At 39.7% G+C, this 20128-nt stretch overlaps 1 protein-coding gene across 3 annotated transcripts in view; it reads right to left on the reverse strand.

Moving 5' to 3' along the window:
* csnk1a1 (casein kinase 1, alpha 1) overlaps positions 1-18494 on the reverse strand; it is a 32105-nt gene extending 13611 nt beyond the window's left edge. For 2 of the 3 annotated variants that reach the window (XM_086222782.1, XM_086222781.1), the window contains exons 1-5: positions 17770-18494; positions 17345-17451; positions 10398-10524; positions 9791-9889; positions 2538-2621 (exon numbers count right to left, since the gene is read on the reverse strand). In XM_086222782.1, coding sequence (XP_086078908.1) covers positions 2538-2621; positions 9791-9889; positions 10398-10524; positions 17345-17451; positions 17770-17892 — 540 coding nt within the window. In that variant the 5' untranslated portion in view covers positions 17893-18494. The remainder of the gene's footprint in view (positions 1-2537; positions 2622-9790; positions 9890-10397; positions 10525-17344; positions 17452-17769) is intronic. The other variant, XM_086222783.1, reaches the window with a different exon arrangement.
* Between the last annotated feature and the right edge of the window lie 1634 nt (positions 18495-20128).

Here is a 20128-nt window from a genome sequence, read left to right on the forward strand (position 1 = left end):
CCGACCTCTAAGAGATGTATGATGTCACGATAGGCTAATGGCACATTACCTTTGGCGGTAAAATATGGCAACAGTTTGTGGTGTGATAATTACTTAACCAGTTATGGACACTTGGGATTCAGATGCGTTTAAAATCACAGATGACCATCACAAATCTGAAAAAAATTACGAGAGGCTCTCACGTCAAACTCGTTATTTGCCGATAGGGCCCTAAATTGCGGTCCTTTCCTACATGAAAACTTGACATCAAGAGATTCCACATTGAAACAGAGAGCTCATAAAATAATTTCAAGGAGAGAGGATTCATATAACCCTGAACACTTCCATAAGTAACAACCAGAGACCCAAAACAGGTCCACATCCTTAAACTCTAACGGAAAGAAAACCTCTTGGAAAGTCTGTCCCAATCACCGTGGATACCATGACATTACACTCAACCACTTGAGAATATAAATTCCTTGTCATTCACACTACAGCAAGCTGGTACATTCAATCCTATATCAATGATAACTGCTTATTATTCTTTATGCCAACAGCTTCTAAGACATGTAAAGCTGTCTGCATTTTAAACTGTTAACTGCAGCCAGTTACAACCCTAAAATAGAGTTCAGATTTCACAGGGGGAAAAAAAACTTAATTACACTGCTGCCACTGTAAATACAAATTAGTGAAATGGTCATTTGCACAATACCACCAACTCATGCACCACACCAGTCAATGTGAAATAAAAATTTTAATAATTGAACTACAAAATCTAATTAACATTAAAATTGGCAACGTTTAAAAAAAACCAAAAACAATCCATGTTTGGGTGGAAGAAGCAGAAGCAGCCACAGGCAGTGTTGAACCTGAATCCCCGGAATCATCTGACACGCACACATTGCCTCGAGTATAGTCTTGTCTCTGGAAGACAACTGTATGGTTTTGTATTGGCAGGCCTTTACTCTGCATGTTTACAGGAGGTTTTCACTGCCCTTTTCTACAAGTGAGTTTGCTTCATACGAGAATACGCATGGCTTTACTTACACTGCCTTCTTTTACTTTACTTGATCTCAAGCTTTCAATAGAACAGCATTTTCGAAAGCAAAGGTGATTGAAAGACAGCAGGATAAACCAATTTTTCTGATACTGACAAAGTTTTCCATAGATTCTAGTTAATTGGGCTGTCTTTTCACTTAATAAATTATGAATTGTCCTGCCACCTGGTAATTGAATGTGAGCTTCATCCTCCCATGACACCCTCTGCTGGATTCTAATGCATTTAAAATGACAGCCCCCCCCCATAATTTGCAGTGTTTTCCTGAGGTATGAGCAGTTGTTTCCCCAATCATAACTATATAAGTGTTCCAGTTAGGTTTGGGCAATCTGCTCCATTCTCAGATCGTCTAATCCTGTTTAATTGTGATCAATGACTTACCATCCAATTGCGCTAAGGGTGAAAGCATTACATCACTGATGGTCAGCAAGCAAACGGAGAAGGAGAGCAAAGTATATGATTCCAAAAAAAAAAAAAAAAAAAGCCACGCTGGAAGCAGTACAAGTCTATAATTGGTCCAGGTTACAAGGGACCATTATTTCTGATGGACAGGCAGGGGAACGTTGCTTTTGTAAGACAGTTACAGATGTTGCTATGTGACTGTATATTTAAATGTATTATAGCTACTATGCTTGCAGTCACATAAGGACATTAATGCTGTGGATTCACTGTCCCTCCGAAGCTGCTAAACAAGGTTGCACCGCTAATGCACCTCACCAGTCCTAATTAATGCCAGCTAATGCAAAAGGTGTAAAATACAAGCATGGCAGTTTGAGATGGGTCAACGGCTGATGCAAGCTATTTTACTAAGAGGAGTTAGTTCCATTTGACATGGCTGAGAAAAAGCAACCCCTACTAAATTCCAATTAAAATGTTAATAGGCGACCCAATCATCCTCGGAAAAACTGATTGCGATATGTACATTCAATCACTGATTAACGATCTTATTGCTAATCAAAACTAGATCAGTTCCAGCAGCTGCTTCAGAGCTCAAAATAACAGGTTAAACCATGTGTTATCTTGTACTGTCTACACAGAAGTGCAGTACACCATTATTGGTGCGATCTTACCGCCATTGTTGTTAGCCTCCTGGCTAACTTATGGATATAATCAGGTTTAATAACCCTTAACATTAAGATCAGGTTAGACTATTGCTTTATATGGGTCTCTACAGCTTGAACGATTAATTCTGCTACTCAGAGGCCAAACATCATAGGACAGAGACAGGCACTACCTTTAAGGTAGGTCAGAAGCCATCATTTGGAGGGACTGGGATCACTTGTAACAAAACAAAACAAAAAACAAAACCAAATGTTCTCTCAATAATGCTGAATGGAAGTCGACGTTACTCTCCCACTGTAATGACGTGCACACAGGGTGGTTGGGTATCATGAGTGCGAGGTGGGTGCTGGTGGTCTCACTTTAAGCCTGTGTAGTTAGGTATGATTGCAAAGCGACAATTGCGGTTGTGAGGCAGCTGGTGTTGCGGTAAAGGTCACACCTGGTTTAATCCTGAGAAAGATGGGTCCTGAGAAGAGCTAACAGCCAAGCTTCTTTTCCTCTTCCCCACTGACGAGTCTAAACACTAGGGCAGACAGTAGAGGGGCAGGGGTCAAAATCACACAGCCTCTATCCACCTTAAGTCACAGTTAGCATGAGTACAACAGGCACTTCTGATTGCACCCACATGGTTTTCTCCCTTGAATACAACTTCTAGAGGTCTGTCCATCTAGGATAGCTGTGCTAGCTCGTCTGTGCAACCAAAGATGGACATACACAGCCAGGAGGACAGCCTCTGTAGATCTTAGTGATACAGATATGATCAATCTGGCCATCAGTCTAGAAGAAATCAGATGACCGATTTTCTTCTGTCATGACAACATGGAAAGATCAACCCTGTACAAATAAGAGGCCCAAAGATTCTCTGGAAACGTGAAAGATGTTGAAACTTCATTATGTCTGACAGTGACAATCGAGGCCAGTGCAGACAGGCAACACCATGGCTCAGAAAAGACGTGGAGGAGAAGGACAATTGAGATGATTAAGAGACCATGGTTGTCCCTGCTCTTCAAACAAAACAAATGTTGCTGATGTAATATCCGCTGACAGAGAAGGCAGCAACAGGCCCGGTGCATTCCTTCAAGTGAATTCCCTAAGTTTTAATATATTAACCACTACTGCCACTAACAGAGAGAGTAACTATTTGAACATTAAATGTGCAAAAGCGACAACATGGCACCAACGGGCTATCAGTGGGCTGTGTTGCCGCTTGTAAAATATCCACCTTGTCTTCTAACAACCACAAAACATCTTTGCCAAGAAAGGAGAATGCACTGTTACTTTGTGTACTACAGCAAACCATCAATACGGAGAATAAATAATAATGATGAAGATATATCTAAATAGAGCTAAAGCTGTGTTAGATATTAGACAAGGTGGGTATACTTGTGTATCTCCTTAATATGTGCTCTGATACCAAACCCTTACAAAGTGGAACATAACTAGAAACCAGCAAAAGAAAGATTACACAGTAGTGCACTGGAGCAAAACAAGAATGGTCGTAGCAGTATCACTGTTCACATAACTTAAAGAGCAACTTTACTCAAAAAAAACAACAACACGCCCAGGCTCAGGACAATGTAGCTCAACAATGGTTCGTAAACTTAACCAACCGAAAAAAAAAACACAGGGACCGACGACCTCCCAAAGTGTCTCCAAAACAAGACTAGATCCTCTTCAAAATGTGTTAAAATTTCTCGCTTAAGTGAAAGACGAGTTCTACAAATAGCACAGCTTACTCATTCATTGTCTATGTCACGTGAAAGCTTTCAAGAGTGAAGGAACGAGATGGCTTTGCCCAACCTGCCACTATGTTTTTAACACCAGAAAGTTTTAGTGTTTCTGATGGGATCACACGATGAGACAGAGACAAGAGAAAAGAGTGTCTCAAAGAAAGCTTAACAGCACGAGAAGGCATGAACATTTAGAGAGCCAACAGTGATGGCACAAGGTCATATATGTCTCTCTCCTGCTGTCTGTGTTCACACTTTCAAGATTACTGCATTTTATCAGCCAAATTCACAATGGAGCTTATTCTAGGGTATATATTTGTTTCTGATGTAAGACAATGGAAGAGTAACGTTATGAAATAGTGACGAAACAGAAATCGGCTCAACTAAATGTTAAAAAGCACCAGTCAGATTATGCTCCTGCTTAAAATGGCTAAAACTCTTTAATATTTGCGACATCGCCTTGAAGAAAAAGAACCAACGAATAACAAAACCAACATACTTTGCGGTTACTTTTAGCGTCATTTACAAGTAAACTGATTGCTCAGCCTTAGAATCTACCTTTGGGAGGCACTACACAAATCCGTGTGGCTGCAATGGTGGTGTTGGCTTATCGCAAAAGCTTGCATTTAAGTTACTGCAACCATCATCTGTGGAAACTCTCTACAGTCCATAGTGCCCATAAAGCCTCTAAGGTTTACAGCAGTGCTGTGAATGGACATGCAGCTCTAGCTTAAAGTAGTAGCTGCTTTCTTCGATCCTTTTCCACTCTTTCGCGATGTTAAGTGTAACACCTAGAGGTAAAACTGTAAACTTCTGGTTAGCCACCTTCTCTAATCCTTCTCCACTCTACTGCTATGCTGAGTGTAACACCTACCGGTAACACTGCAAAATTCTGCTGTTACTTGGACTGGTTGAATAAAAGAAATAAAAAATCTACACCATCACCTTTATTTATCATTAATAGTCCAGAACAACAACAACAAAAAACAGGTCTTATGGCAAATCTGCCACCTGGTCTTAATTTCCACCACATTATTTCATCACCTTGCTTGGGAGACAGAGACAGAGAGACAGAGACAGAGACAACAATTCAAGAGTAGATGCAGTATGTGAGTGCATTGGTTGTCCAACAATTGACAAGGAAAGATGAGTTAAAAAATAATCTATCTGTATCTCTATTTTTATTTTCAAAATCAAGATCAAATGAAATATATTTAAAAAAATGCAGGCCAAGTTAATCCATGACAGAGTGCCCAAGTAAAACATTTAAGGCTTTCTCCAGTTCTGAAGCAAAACTGGAGATTAAGATATTTAACAACTTAAATTCACTAAAACAAATCAGCATTGGCCCTTGGACTTATTTGGTGCTAGTAGTGCTGCAAAACTTGGTTTAACAGTCATGTTGCAGTTACGTGTATAATTTCAATTGGGATGTAATAAACAAATGATATCATGACTGCTTGTTATTTAAAAAAAAGGCACACAAATTACTGATCAATGAAATGTGTATTTGTTAAATCAGTAAAAACCAAAACTAGCAGTGAAAAAAAAGACATTTAATTTAATGCTGCTTTAAAAATAAGTTAACCTATTGAAATAGCAACAACAATACAACACTTTTTTGCTGTACTGTCCATGATAATACATTTTTCATTAAATACTGAATTGCACAGGCCGACGCTGACCACGTAGAATATGATTTTATTAATTTTGCAGCATGAGACAGTGGTTGCATTAAGGTGGTTTAAATAAATTGTTACACAAGATTTCAAATGACCAGTTCTCACACTTAAATATGAGTGAACTGTTCATCACCAGCTCGCTGTAGTAATACTGCCTGTCACTTTATAGGAGGTAAGATGAGGCCAAATACAACCCATACCCCGTATACAACTGTATGATTTGGGAGCCAAGCTAGCAGCTAGCTGGTTGTAAGGCAGCTGTATTAAAACAACCTGGAAGGTTGGGTTTTCATGACTGCACTACCCTTCACTTCTATGTGTCAGTTAGGCTCACCAGTTAGCAAATAAATTAGACCTGATTTAACTTTAAGAATGTCTTCTGTTGGATCACAAGATACACGACTTCACATGGTCTTTTGCAAATCCAGGCAAATACCTGAACACACGGAACAGCATGCTTCAACAGGCTCATACAGTCATATTGACGTTTCTTCACTCCAGAACAAACATCTACACTGGGTTCATACACTACCGAGTCACATTATACCTAATACTTTCTTCTTCTGCGATTAGTGCTGACAGCATGTTCACACAGGCAAAATGTGCCACATCACATTTGACTTCGTTACTGGGCTGGGTTTGGCTCATCCCAGCCAACAAGCATGGCAGCACTTGTCTTTTTCACTACAGTATGGGAAGAGGGGAAATTAGGGTGTGTGACTGAGAAGTGTTATGCGCTTGTGTGAATGACTGAGTTCTGACAACTGGGTTGGAGAAATATAGTTCTACTGTATTAGGATTCTGTAAAAAACATCTGTCCTATATCCATCAGCAATACAGAAAAAACAAACATACATAGGTTGCAGCTTAGGGTTGGGCTGGTGTGCATTTTTTGACTAATTTAAATCTTTGTCAAAGTCTAACCTGATGACATTGTAAATTCATTAATTGGCTTAGTATGGAAGCAAATTCATTCAGAAAATCTAGATCTGGATTTTGTCTAAAGATGAAAAGCATGATCGTGGTATGATGGCAATATCAGACACATTCTTTGCCTGTTAGTATCAATCGTACCCTCATCTAAATGTCACTCCAGTACACTTTAAAGACACACACCAGCAATGATGGCCTTTACATGCCAAGCACCCACCATGAAAAAACAACCAACCAACCAACCAACCCAAAAAGCAAAACAAAAAAACTTACAGCCAATCAAGAAATGTATTTCAGTGCCGTAGTCTCCATCTTACATGAACTTAGGAGACCCAAAGAAAGCCAGCCAGCAGATGCAAGCCTGCATGTACATGCTGTGGGAGAAGATTCTGGATAACAATACAAAGGAAACTCAAAGACCAACCACTGACATTATTAAAACTGTACATAAGTATTTTTGAGCCATTTTTGTCTTTTTTTTTAGTCTATTCTGTATATTTGGCCCACTGTTTTTTTTTTAATGAAAACAAAAATAAAAAAAAGGTAAAAAAAAAATTTATAATGTCATAACTCAGCTAGAACGTTTCCTGTGTACGTGTAAAAATTCAATTAAAATGTATCTATAAGTTTACTCCTTATTCACCAGAACCCTCACAATAAATGAGCATTTGTGTGCACGGTCAAGGACAGCAAGACCATCACCTCCAGTATCACTAAGCAGGAGACACCAATGGATGTTGGGCTTCACAGGTGCTGTGCAGCAGAGAGGACATTCATTTTGAAGTGGATAAAATCTAAATTCCATGCTTTAAACTTAACCAAATGTTGCCTGTCTGCAAGGGCTGAAAATATTGGGTACATAGTATTCCATTCAAATTTCAGGCAACTTGCTTAAAAAAAAAAAAAAATCAGTATAATAATTAAACATGCACAATCAGTTCCTCAGAGAGATCAAAGTACATGAACAGGTTGAAGCCATTCTGCAACATTTTGGTCAAATCGACATTATCTTCACGATAACAAGGAACAACATCATCTTGTTTAACATCACTACGTCTCAATTTCATCCTTTTGGCCTTTATTCCATGGACTTCCGGCAAAGGTAGCTTGAAGACAAAACTTGTGTTTTTAAGCAATTACGTCAGCGTTATTTGTGTCGTGGTAGATCATAAAGGATCACTGCCTACTTGGAAAAAAAGATCACTTCCCCCAGCTGTCTTTCATCAGGTGACTCAATATGATGTCACTCGAGCGCGAGTTACTTGCGTTCTCTTTCAAGCCTAAAATGAATAATTTGGTTTCAATAGGAACAAGAATTCTTCAAAATTCAGGGTTTGAGCCCATTTTGGCGAAGGCGTCTAGGACCCTAAGACTTGTAGTCAGCTGTCACTAAATATATCTCAAGGAAGTTGTGTGTGCATGAATAGCAGAATTTATATGTGTTGCTATGAAATAAGCATGACAGTACAGACAGGAGTCTTAGCGTTAGAGGAGGCAAAAAGAAAACTGCTTGCATTGCTTCTCTTCAGTCTTCATGATCTGAAAACATGCAGAAGACTTCTACTTGAGTTCTACTTGCTTCTTCGAAAATTCTCAGCTGAAAATACATAAAAAAAAAATGTATGCATGTTTGCCCAAAATACAATAAGCAGATAATCCCTAAACATACTGCATCAAATACTGAGATACTGTCATTACTGTGGACAATATACTGTCAAACATGTCAAGAATTACCTGTTGACTCCTGATCTACCAACATTTTACGAGTTTTCATCTTTTTCATTTTGCACATTGTAAATGTGGTAAGAGGAGCTGTCACGTTGTTTATGTACTCTGATCGATTACTGGATGATGTACGAGTGTTAAAACTTAGGTTTCTGATGATAATCAGAGAGATCTCATCTATTTGTCATTAGGGCTGCAACTAACGACTATTTTAATATTATTTTTAAACCGACTATTGAAACGATTAGTCGACTAATTGGATAATTATTATTTTTTTCTTAAATTTAGCATGAAGTTGATTTAATTATGTGGCAAATGATAATAAACACAAGAAAGATGGGTACAATGAAAAATACATCTTTTATGAACATAATGCGGATTCGTTCAAAACTTAAATAAAAATGTCCTGTCTAAAACCAATTAGGCCCAGTGTTCGGACTGCATGATTTAATTTAAAATACGGTTGTCAGGCACAGTCTGGCATAACGCTCAAGCTCTCTTTTATAGCGAAAACACACTAATAAAATGTACCATGTGTGTCATGAAAACCGTATTGGCTTGAATGTTACTTGAATCTCAGCGAGGCGAGTCAGACTCCGCTTCGTTCACCTGCCCGACCTGCTTCCTCTTTAAATGATCCTGCATCACCGAGGGGCTGCCATGACACCAAGGTCTGCTTTGCAAACTTTGCTAGTAGTCTTTTTATTTGCCCTATCCAGGCTAAAATGCTCTAAACTTTAGAGGTTTTGGTGCGCGTGCCTGATGTTGACACCGCCATTTCTGTCTGTTACCGCTCAGAGACAGAGACGCTATTGCGCATGAGCGACTCTCGGCAGAGATTATCATCAAGTGAGATGCCTCACTCTGTTGGAAAAACGCGTCTGGCGACAATAGTCGACCATGAATTCATTGTTGACTATTTCTATTATCGATTTTTGTCGACAACGTCAACTAATCGTTGCAGCCCTATTTGTCATGCACGTTTAAGAATTCCATGCATGTTAGTATGTACACTCCGCTTGGATTTCAAAATTACAATAATTTAAGTTGTAATTAATAGAAACAACAGGTCTTCTATACAGTCAACAATGTTGACATTAATATATGGGAATGAATAATGTACTGTTTCAAGGAATATATCTATATAATTTTTTTTAAAGGGTGACATTCTTTCCTATATTTCCCACTCATAATGTAGTAGTTTAAATATCCAGACCTCCATCACTCTTAATCATTGAAGATATTGACAACAGATTAACAGAAGTAGTTATGCTGTTTCTGCTTTTTAGATCTTTCCTTCAGGTTACTTGATTATTGATACTTGTGCTAAAGTTCAGACAAGGCCACTGTCAACCACAGCAGCACTAACATTAAGTATTTGATACCGTTTGCAGGTCACAGAGCTACAACATGTGACCGACGGTGTTCGGGAAGTCCCAGGTATGAAAAGGCTTTTGTGGAAGTAGAGCTAGAGCATATTGATATTAAGATCACAATTTCAAGACTGCAGGGTTAAGATGGTGATCATGACAACGCTGTCAGCCAACAGATACATACAAACCTGAAATTAATCAATTATTCTTTCAGCATGTATTGGATTTTAGTAGAGGTACAGGTCTTACCTTGTTACAGTGACGGCCGATGCCCATGAGAAAGTTGTCTGGTTTGATATCTCTGTGGATGAAGTTCTTTGTGTGTACATATTCAATTCTGCTGATCATCTAAAATGAAGAGGAGGACACATTTTAATTTTGACCATATACCTTTCCGTCCCTTTCACCTGGCAATGACACCCTTGAATATGTTTGCAGTTCCATCAATACCTCTTGTAATTTACAGCGTACAACTGTAGAGATGACATACATTAAGGGATGAAGAGGTGAGAGAAACAATAGAGGACAATTTCATGTCACCAATGTCTTTTTCAATGGTATCAAAATATTATTGAAGCAACATTGGAACAGGAGAAGCACCGCGGGAATTCCAGTAAGCAGAGCTGGTGAACCAGCTTGCATAATCCCAAAGCCACCGCTATGATAATCTTATTTGTTTCATTTTAGCCCTCTATGGATTGTGGGAGGGAACTGGAGTTCACACAGGGTATCAGGGTAAGTGGGGGTCATCCTAAAGCTGTACAGACACCAAAAACAGCACAAACGGACAACGTCTGTTGACGTGTGCTCGTAAAACACAGTGACAGCTTCAGATGACTGCGTAAATGTTAGCTACCTGGTCTGCTAACATGAGGACGGTCTTCATGGTGAAGCGCCGAGAGCAGAAGTTGAAAAGGTCCTCCAGACTGGGTCCAAGCAGATCCATGACTAGGACATTGTAGTCCTTCTCCTGGCCATACCACCTGAAGAGATGACAGTGACATAAATTTTGTTGTCAACCAGAATCACCCAGTGGAAGTACACTGATGCAAAAGATTCATAAGAACTCCAGTTTTTAAAATGAGCCTGCACACAGGGAAGTGTCCCAAAATGCAGTGTGAAACAAGTTCAAGGGTCAAATATGAACTCCTCTGTTTGTTGCTCTCCCTAGTTAAGTGTTCATGGTTATATTTGACTGGTCTATTTTCCTTACTCTTATATTAACACAAAAAAACCAAGAAATATCACCATATTTTAGCCACTTCTTAAGCTTGGTTTGCATGTTGCTGGTTCCTCAAGGAAGTACAGTGTCATTTTTGACAAAGAACACCAAAGGTGTAACAAATTTACCCAACCCTCTCAAAACAACTGTCAAACCCTTATGCGTCATCCCCATTCCCAATGTACAGAGATGATCGCTCATGGCTTGTTGAATTTGGGAGGTCTGGGCTGGCTATCTGAAAAGGGGATAAATAAAAGGAATTTATAAATCTACTTTACTTTGTTAATCAAAAAGTAGCCATGGGCAATAATATACTTTAGAAAATTTAGGATCATGTGACCCATTTAAATCAGGGCTGCAAAAACCCATCAGAATGAATCACATAAGGCAACACGACACTGCGGTTATAAAAATCACAGGACAGCACAATATTTGTCAGGCTAATAGTGTCTCAAAATAGCATTTTTAATTAAATAATGCAGTGCCGCATTGACATCATGCTTACAAGTCATTTTATGTGGACATTACATTTGATAATGCTGCATTTGATACAGATCCTCCTGAAAAATCCCACCATTAACAGCTTAATAGTTTTCAATGAAAATCTACAAATTTAGATTGCGTGTAATTTTGCAAATCACATTGCGATCACAATGTCAGTAAATAATCACGATTAGATTTTACCAAAATCCAGCAGGCCTACATGTGATGCAACCTGATATACTGTACAATCAATATGAAGACAGGTTTATCGTTCTCCCATCCCGAGGCAGAAGTAAAAACACATCCCTAATCCATATCCAATATGCCTTCTTTTGACAATGGGCTGTACACACACCACTACGTCACTGGAGCAGCAACCCAATCTGCTCACTTTCACTGCTGGTCTGCTTGTCACACTGTCAGCTAGCTAGCCGGCAGCTGCTACAGAGCCTTAGTTTGGCATGGAAACACTTCTGCTTTCAGGTGGGCAAACTGAAAAGGATACCAGCAAGCCTTGAACAAAAAACATACCACTGCAAATAAGCACATAATGGAATAACAGCATGACAGGTTAATGATCACTTCACATTTGCTTTTGTACCGCCCAAATCAAAGGGCTCAAATAGGACGCATCCAGCTACTTTGCTTGGCATAGCCTAGCTATTCCAGGTAATGCACTTGAACATGAGAATTATGTAATCTATAAAACATACAAGTATACGAATGCGTGAAGAAGGGGAAACACAGCCATCTCCTGCCAACCTGCTTCTCATTGTCCACTCAGTGGATTTGTTCCATCAAGACAATAGGGGGTTTAAGACAACACATAAATCATACAAACCTTATTTGTAAAGTGTCACACATAACCACTGCTAAAAGAATGTGGCCCAGTGGCCTAGACCACTTCCAAATATGGTTCAGGACACAAATGTGATCCACTTCTAATTGGATCACAAGGACCCATCTTATTGTGTCTTACGATTTCATGAGATGGTTGAACTAAATTTAAATACTGGTATCAAATGATTTCATAATGGAGGAAGACAAGCCTGTTCACCACAGCCCAAAGCCTGACAACATCTGATAAACATCCAAACCTGGTTGGCCAATTTATAAAGACCACCTGACACAGGTTTGACCCAAGTTCCACTGTCAGTCTAGATTAGGAAATACCAAACATCACTGGATAAAGGTTGACCACAACATATATACAAGCAGAGTGCTTGATACGCTCATGAAAACTCTGGTCTATCGTGGACCTCTGATCCTCAACCTGGCCCAAATTAAGTAAATGCCAAAAAACAGTAAGGATAATAGATAGATGATATATTATGAAAGGAGGCGACAGTACAAAAGGTAAACTAGGCTGTAGTATGAGTGAAGGAGGAGCAGCAGGATGGGCAGGTTGGACAGGCTATAACTAGACTCAACTGAAACGGGAAACCAAGATTTCCAGTGTAAAGATTCAATGAACGTTCTCCCCTTGCACACCTTTTCCTCTCCCAAACGCCTTTAACGGTTTGCTTTATAACCAGAAAACAGACAAAGGACCACAAAAAATTAACACATGCTGTTTCTAGGCCTCAAGTGACACTTACTGCACTTCTAAGACTGTATGTGGTTCGGAGTCAGGAATGGCCATATCAAAGCAATGCAAATTATGTAAGAGTGTTGAAATAACAGTCCAATTGAAAACATGCAGGGTTGCCTAATGTGCTCACAATTTAAGAATAAGTGTAAGAATACTTTATTTATCCCACACTTGGGAAATTTAATAGTTACAGCAGCGTTTCAAGTAATAGCTACAGATACATTCTTTTTTTTTTTTTTTTTTTTTTAAAAGCCAGCATTCATATTTTCCAATGAATAAAGAGCTGCGCAAAAAAACTTAAAAATTGGCTTCCACCCATCCATGTATGCTTACATCCATTCCAGGAGTCACCAAACAAATGTAGTATCATTTTAAAGAGGATGCAAGTTCAGAGTTCAGGTTTCAACCAATTCACCATGCCCCAGTCTTTGTCTCCAGCCAGCCATGTGCCCGCAATTCTCCTTACTGTATATGGCTGCATGTGTTGCAGCAGTTAGCCAGATATAGAACAGGGAGGGAAAATCAACACCAGCCAAAACCTGGTATTTCCTCTCTTCTCCATCAGGTACATGGACAAATGTTTAGTCCTTTTGATACCACAGTGTTTAATGGAACAACTGACCTAACACATCACCCCCCCCCCCAAAACAAAATTATACATATACATTTTTATCATCATTTACATCAATATTCATTAGGATGTCCACACTTCAACAGCCTATTAGGTCTTGTCTTACTGAACAGGAAGTCGAGTCAATTCAACACTGACCCCGCAAAGTCGCACACGATATATTAACTTAACACTTTGCATCCTATAACGGCATTAATTTCCTTGCTTAAAAAATAAACACGCGCAAAAGCCAGTTGAGCCCAGTAGATCAACAACTCTGCAAGGGCTGGGTATCAAATGAGGTTTTTTCCATACCATTACGAATTTTATACTTTTAAACTGCCATTGCCTATATTTGATCATTTATTTATTCCTATGAAATGCGTCAGAGAGTTTGTGTGTTACTATACATTAATAAGTTAATTCATTCATGCAGTTAAATCATCCTTCACTGTTTAATGATTTTGATGAAAAATGTTCGGCTTTTATGAAGTTGCATGACCACACATATTCAACCCGGCAATGCACCATGACAGACACAGCAACATGTGAACAGAATTCAGAACAGCAAAATGAGGGAATGGAATATCACAGATATAACATTTTAGTTTTAGATGATGCCTAACCAAGTTCTTTACATTTATGACCATAAACTTACATATGTGAGCTGCTAAAAATTTGATTTTACAATATCAGTTACACAGGGATGGGTAACGAGGACTGGCACTGTCCTGTGCCAGCATGTGATTAGGTCAGTATTAAAGTACAGATCAGCTCCTTGAAAACTGTGCTTCTACCAGTATTCTTGACAGGTGTAACTCTTAATTCTATTGCAGCTGGTAACCAACCCCTAGTGATGTTAAAGCTGCAGTCTCCACTGAGATGCGAGCAGGACAGCAGAAAGACCCTTCGTGGCTTCTGAGTCTCTCTGAGCGACCATTTGACTTATTGTTGCCGCCCAAATCCTAACAGTCGTACGTTTGGTGCTGCAGCGTCACAGCGATTAAATCAAGAGTTCAGCAGCTCTCAGAGGAACACATAAGCCACTGAGTTAACATAGCGTTAATGAACTATGATGTGTTTTGTTGCCATTTCGTAACATTACTTGTTTTTTTCAGTGTCTTACAACCGAAACTGACACACACACCTGAGAACAGCTTTAACATGAATTCAGCCGATAAAATACAAAAATGTTTTACGTGTGAGCGCAGACAGTGAAAGAGAATAAATGTACAGCCTCATTTGTGTTTTTCAGCCCAAATCTCCATTGACCTTATATGTTAAATGCTGCTGCCTTGTCATGCAGTTTTAGTGTCCTTTGAGACCAACTCAGTTGCATCTCATTGTTGCCCAATTAAACATGAGGTCCAATTAACAAACACCAGCATGCTGCAGCCATCTTGCTAAAGTATTGATAAGTTTCATTATTATTATTATTATTATAATACCCATCTCTAACTATAAATTATCAAAATATATCCAACCTCTACTTGTAGTGGTAATCATGTTGTGCATTTTTGTCAATATTACTATAACTATAGACTGCAGAAACCTTACATGAGTGTCTTGCTGAATGCCATTTAATAAATTATCAGGTAAACCCATCATAACATTTGAATAATGAATCATTACCTAAAATCAATTCTGGCTTCTGAATTAAAAAAAAAAAAATCAATCAATTTAACATTCTTGCTATGTTCTATAATTGTTATGGCCCTTTAAATTGTAACTAAATGATGAGACAACAGGGAAGCACAGTGGTGCAGTGGTTAGCACTGTCGCCTCACAGCAAGAAGATTTTACTGTGTGGAGTTTGCATGTTCTCCCTGTGCCTCTCCCTCTGCAAGTACTCAGGCTTCCTCTCACAGTCCAAAGATGTGCAAGTTAGGTTAATCGGCAACTCTAAATTGACAGTAGCCCCGAGTGTGAATGGTTGTCTGTCTATGTGTTGGTCCTGCGATGGACTGGTGATCTGGCCAGGACAAGCCCTGCCTCTCGCCTGAAGGCTGCTGGGATAGGCTCCAGCCCCCCGCCACACTTAACAGATATGCAGTATAGAAAATGGATGGATGATGAGACAACAAGAGATTCCCATCCAAAACATTTGTTGGAATCCATTCTTCTCTCAATGAGCAGTAAAGAGAACGGAAAAGCTTCACAAATAATGTAATAAAAACCTCGCTATGGCACACTGTCATTTTCAAAATCAGAGGAGAGTGCAGTATTGGTTAAAAAGCTAACTGTACATCAAAATAACCATACTCTGAACCTCACCCTCTACAGACTAATAACATCATTGTTCGGCTCACCCCCCTCCCCCAAATACACACTAAAAATATTTTAATGGAATTTTCAAGGATAAAAACAAATCAACAATCTATCATATCCCAATAATTATATTCAAAACAATTACAGATTGATATTTTTCATAATTATGCTACCCTGATGGAACGTACGTTTCTTGTTCCAGCAGCTCCAGCACACTCCCAACACTGCAGTAGTGAAAACCATCTAGTTGGTGGGTATTTTCCCCCTCAAATACAAACGCAGACCTGTTGCTGCACACTTAGAGCCTTCTGTAGTTTCACTGCCATTGAGCAAGTACCACCAAGTTCTCATTTTGACATCTCTTGTGACAATCTTGAATACGACTGAGTCACAGGTATAGTCATCCTACAGCCTTCAATTATGATGCTCATGAAACAAAAAACTACAGCAGCTTCTTGCATCATCTCCAGGTGCAGATTACATCTTCTCAATGTACTCTGAAGCAAATGAACATGTTCGACCAGAGGAACAGAGAGTTCCTCAATGTGATGCTGCAGACATTCAATTCTCCGAGACCCAAAATGAGACAGTGATTTGCAGCACTACTTTAACTGTGCTGTGAGTAATGATACTTTCCAATGAACCGCATACTTCACAGCAGATTTCACTGCATAATTATTACATTTACTTCCAGGTGAGTGTGCTCTTGCTTTAGCTCTAACAGTATCTCTGCTCACTCACGCATGTTCATTAAACATGTATTGAACAGCATCAATCAACTACAATACTACAAGTGACATTTCCAGTGTAGCAACTTCACACCATGAACATTTCCTCATTCTAGAGTACACAATACCAAATGTGTCTGTTCATGGCACTTCCACTTTCCTGTTACCGCGGTGCACAACGGTTTCACGTCACCGTTCATTTCCCCGAAAACTCCACATGCTCAAATAACCCTAGTCTAATTGACAAGTGCCTTCTTAACAACAACAATATGGAATCGCTCCTGTCACAAGTGGTCACTCTGTGGCTACAGTAAAACATAATGCTGTGGAACTGTGGGACAGCCTGCTCTGTGGGGTCATATGCTACTCTTGATAGTGACCTGTCACTCCTTACAGTGCACTACAGGATGGAGTTAGGCCCGTAATCACGCGCTCAGGACACACTTCTACCGTGGGGCTCGGATTGTTGTTTTCCCTTCAGAGCTCCGCCGCCATTTTCTAAACGAGCAGGGGAAGACATGTTGGGAGCTAACACAACAAAAGAGGAGCGGCCATTTCCACCACCGAGTAGCCTTTCCTCTCCCAAAACAGCTGATAATCACAAGAAAAAGGCACATCATGCATCCACACGACACTCGCGACACCAAGTAAAGAATGAAATTAAGTCAGAAGTGACGTCATTTTCGTTCCATGTTCGTTGAAAAGGCACCGACAAGGAGAATAGGCTAACGTGAGGGCGATGCTGGGAAGATTAGCAGGCCTTACAGTTAATGCCAACGATTGCGTCCGCTGTAACATGTTCCCCATATCAAACATTACAATCACAAGTGCAAATAATGACCAGTATTATAGTCCGACACTTACCGATACTGACAGAGCGCAACGTAAGAGGGTTCCTTACCGTATGTGAGGTATCCCGACACCACCTTGTAAGATTTTGTACAGCTTGCTTTCGTATAACAACTGTGGATGTCTGGCTTTCTGTGACTCCAGTTTTACTGCTACCTCCTGAAAATGATACACACAACAAATTACAATTAAATACATTGGTTTTTTTATTTTACTTGACGCTCGACGGTCACTGCGCAAGTTACAGTAACTTTGGTGACAATCACCGTCACATTCATCGTGATCCAAATAATGGCAAATAGTGTATCATTGTGCTGATTATCAATTTGCTTATCTCAATGTAGCGTTAATAAATTAAATGTCATAGTCTGGTAAAGCTAAGGGACTAGCATTGTGCTACATATATTGTGTTCAGTAAGCTTAGCTGCCAACTTCCCCACAAGTACAAAACAGATAGACATTTCAGCGCAGAATTACCTCTCCATTTGTGATGTTGATGGCCAAATATATGTCGCCGAAAGATCCTGATCCAATTTTTCTGACAAGCTTGTATTTTCCACCGACTATGAATTCGGCTTTCGAGCCACTGCTGCTCGCCATAATATCCACCAAATGACAATATCCACCCGATTCACTTTAGCAAATTCTTCGTAGCAGTCGAACCCAATTGGCAGCGAACCATACAGAGTCCTGAACCGGTTGGTTTGGGTGATTATGGACTAACGATGGTCGATCCTCCAAACAATATCAGAAATAACTAACGTAACACAAGTTGGAAAAAATAATTTCTCCTGGCGTTGTTTTCTTTTTTCAAACGCTACCATCTAAAAAGCATATTCGTTATAAGACTTATTAACAAAGTATTTACATCCAACCGAAATCCGACAGAGCTTACGGCCTTGAACAATCACCCAGTCTCGGCCACCCCGAAGTAGCAGCTAGTCGAAGTTATCGCTAGCAAACGTTAGCATGAAGCTAACGCTGTCGCAAGGAGCACCGCAGAAAATATGTCCGGACCTCCCCCCGCGCTGAAGGGAAATGCCTTTTAATTATAACTCCGATGGTATCGTTGCGTTTTCAATCTTTTGAGTCCTGAAGCGCTTTTCGACTAACTTCAAGGGTCGCAACCGTTCGTCCACAGCGCAACCCACTCACTCCGCCATCTTGTCTTCTCTACCCTCTCTCTCAGCTGGTTTCCGTCGGAGGCGATTAGCTAAGGTTAGATAGCTCATGACCCCTTCAGGTGCTGTCGGACACAACAAGTGAACGCCGCAGTAATTCACTAGGAAATGCATTGTCTCTGTATTGATATGTCCTCAGTTCACAACCTCCAAGGAGCCACATTAAAACATTAACAGGTGGTATTGCAGAAATGAGGAAAAATGCGCCCATGGGGTTGAATGTATATTAGGCCTATTGTATGCGTATGTTGTTACTATTATTATTATTATTATTATTAGTAGTAGTAGTAGTAGTAGTAGTGGTAGCAGTAGGAGTAGTAGTAGTAAGAGTAGTGGTTGTAGAATTGTATTTATTTATCTTTATGTAAGTTACACTAAAATCAAAACAACCTTATGAATCCATACACAGATTAACTAATAATACTGCTAGATCAGCAGCATCTTCTATGAATGATACCATTGGTCACATAATAATGAATACAACTTTTTTTTTCCCAAGATTAATGAAGTTTTACCTAGAGGGCCTCTGTTTGCAGGCATGATCTCTCTACCAAGAGACAAAGGAAACAGTCATTTGGGAGGAGCGAGGTTCTCCACAGCTTTATTGAGAGGGGAGCTAAAGAAACTGTCAACAGGGAACCAGCTGTTGAAAGGTGTACGTCATGTGAGCCATTACAGAGAGGTGATAAACCACACAAATGTGTTTTGAGAGGCTGTGGTGTAGCCTGTTATAATGTGCGTGAGTGGTGTTTGTGGTCCCCATATTCTAGTAATTCATGAGAATTTCTGAAAAAGTCCCTAAACGTTTGATATTTTCATATGAAATTTGGTGTAATGGCCCAGTATAATAAGAAAGTCTGTATAATGACCCAGTATTTGAGTGAAAAATAAATCCATGTAAGAACATACCACTGTATGCTACTAACGAGAGCAGCAGGGTGGTTTCTATCACTGAGATCAACATGAGAGGCAGGAGTCAGACTTACTATTGAAAGTAACAGAAGAGGAAATAATAGCAGGATTCCAAATAAATGTTAGCAGTGCAGAAACGTCATTTACAACATCAGAGTGAGACAAGCTGAGCATCTCCTTTCAAACTTTAGCTCATTACACAACTGTTTAAAGTGTGGAAACTGTGGATATGGGGACAAGAGGGTTTTTGTTTGTTTGTTTGTTTGTTTGTTTGTTTGTTTTGAACAGTGTAACATGAAGATCCTGTAATATCCCAGCATTAATGTCCCACTGGATGCATCTGAACATGGTCCAACAGTAGAGCTGCAGCATAAATCTGATGCTGAAAATGAATCAGATGAGCAAATAAGTGCTTTTGTAACACTGACGATGGCTGGAAGGGTCCAAGGGGGGCTCCTGTGAGTCAGGATTTTGGTGAGATGTCTCTGCGCTAAACTGACTGGTTGACCAATCAGTAATGTCTATCCAGTGTCACACCCAGCAGTTCTGCACTGCTCCTTCCATTTGTTGTCTCCAGACGTGTGTTTCACGGGACAGAATTAACCACCAACAGTCCACTGGCTCCACCTACTGATCATTTACACTACTGCCATGATACAATACACGGTGTAGTACACAGGATATTTCAGGATACGTCCAATTATAGAATTAAACAGAATAGAATTTATCTGTTTATCAAGAAT

Source organism: Aulostomus chinensis, chromosome 13 (genome assembly GCF_037954235.1).
Source record: "Aulostomus chinensis isolate RoL2024-O1b breed Wild chromosome 13, RoL_Achi_v1.0, whole genome shotgun sequence".
NCBI lineage: Eukaryota > Metazoa > Chordata > Actinopteri > Syngnathiformes > Aulostomidae > Aulostomus > Aulostomus chinensis.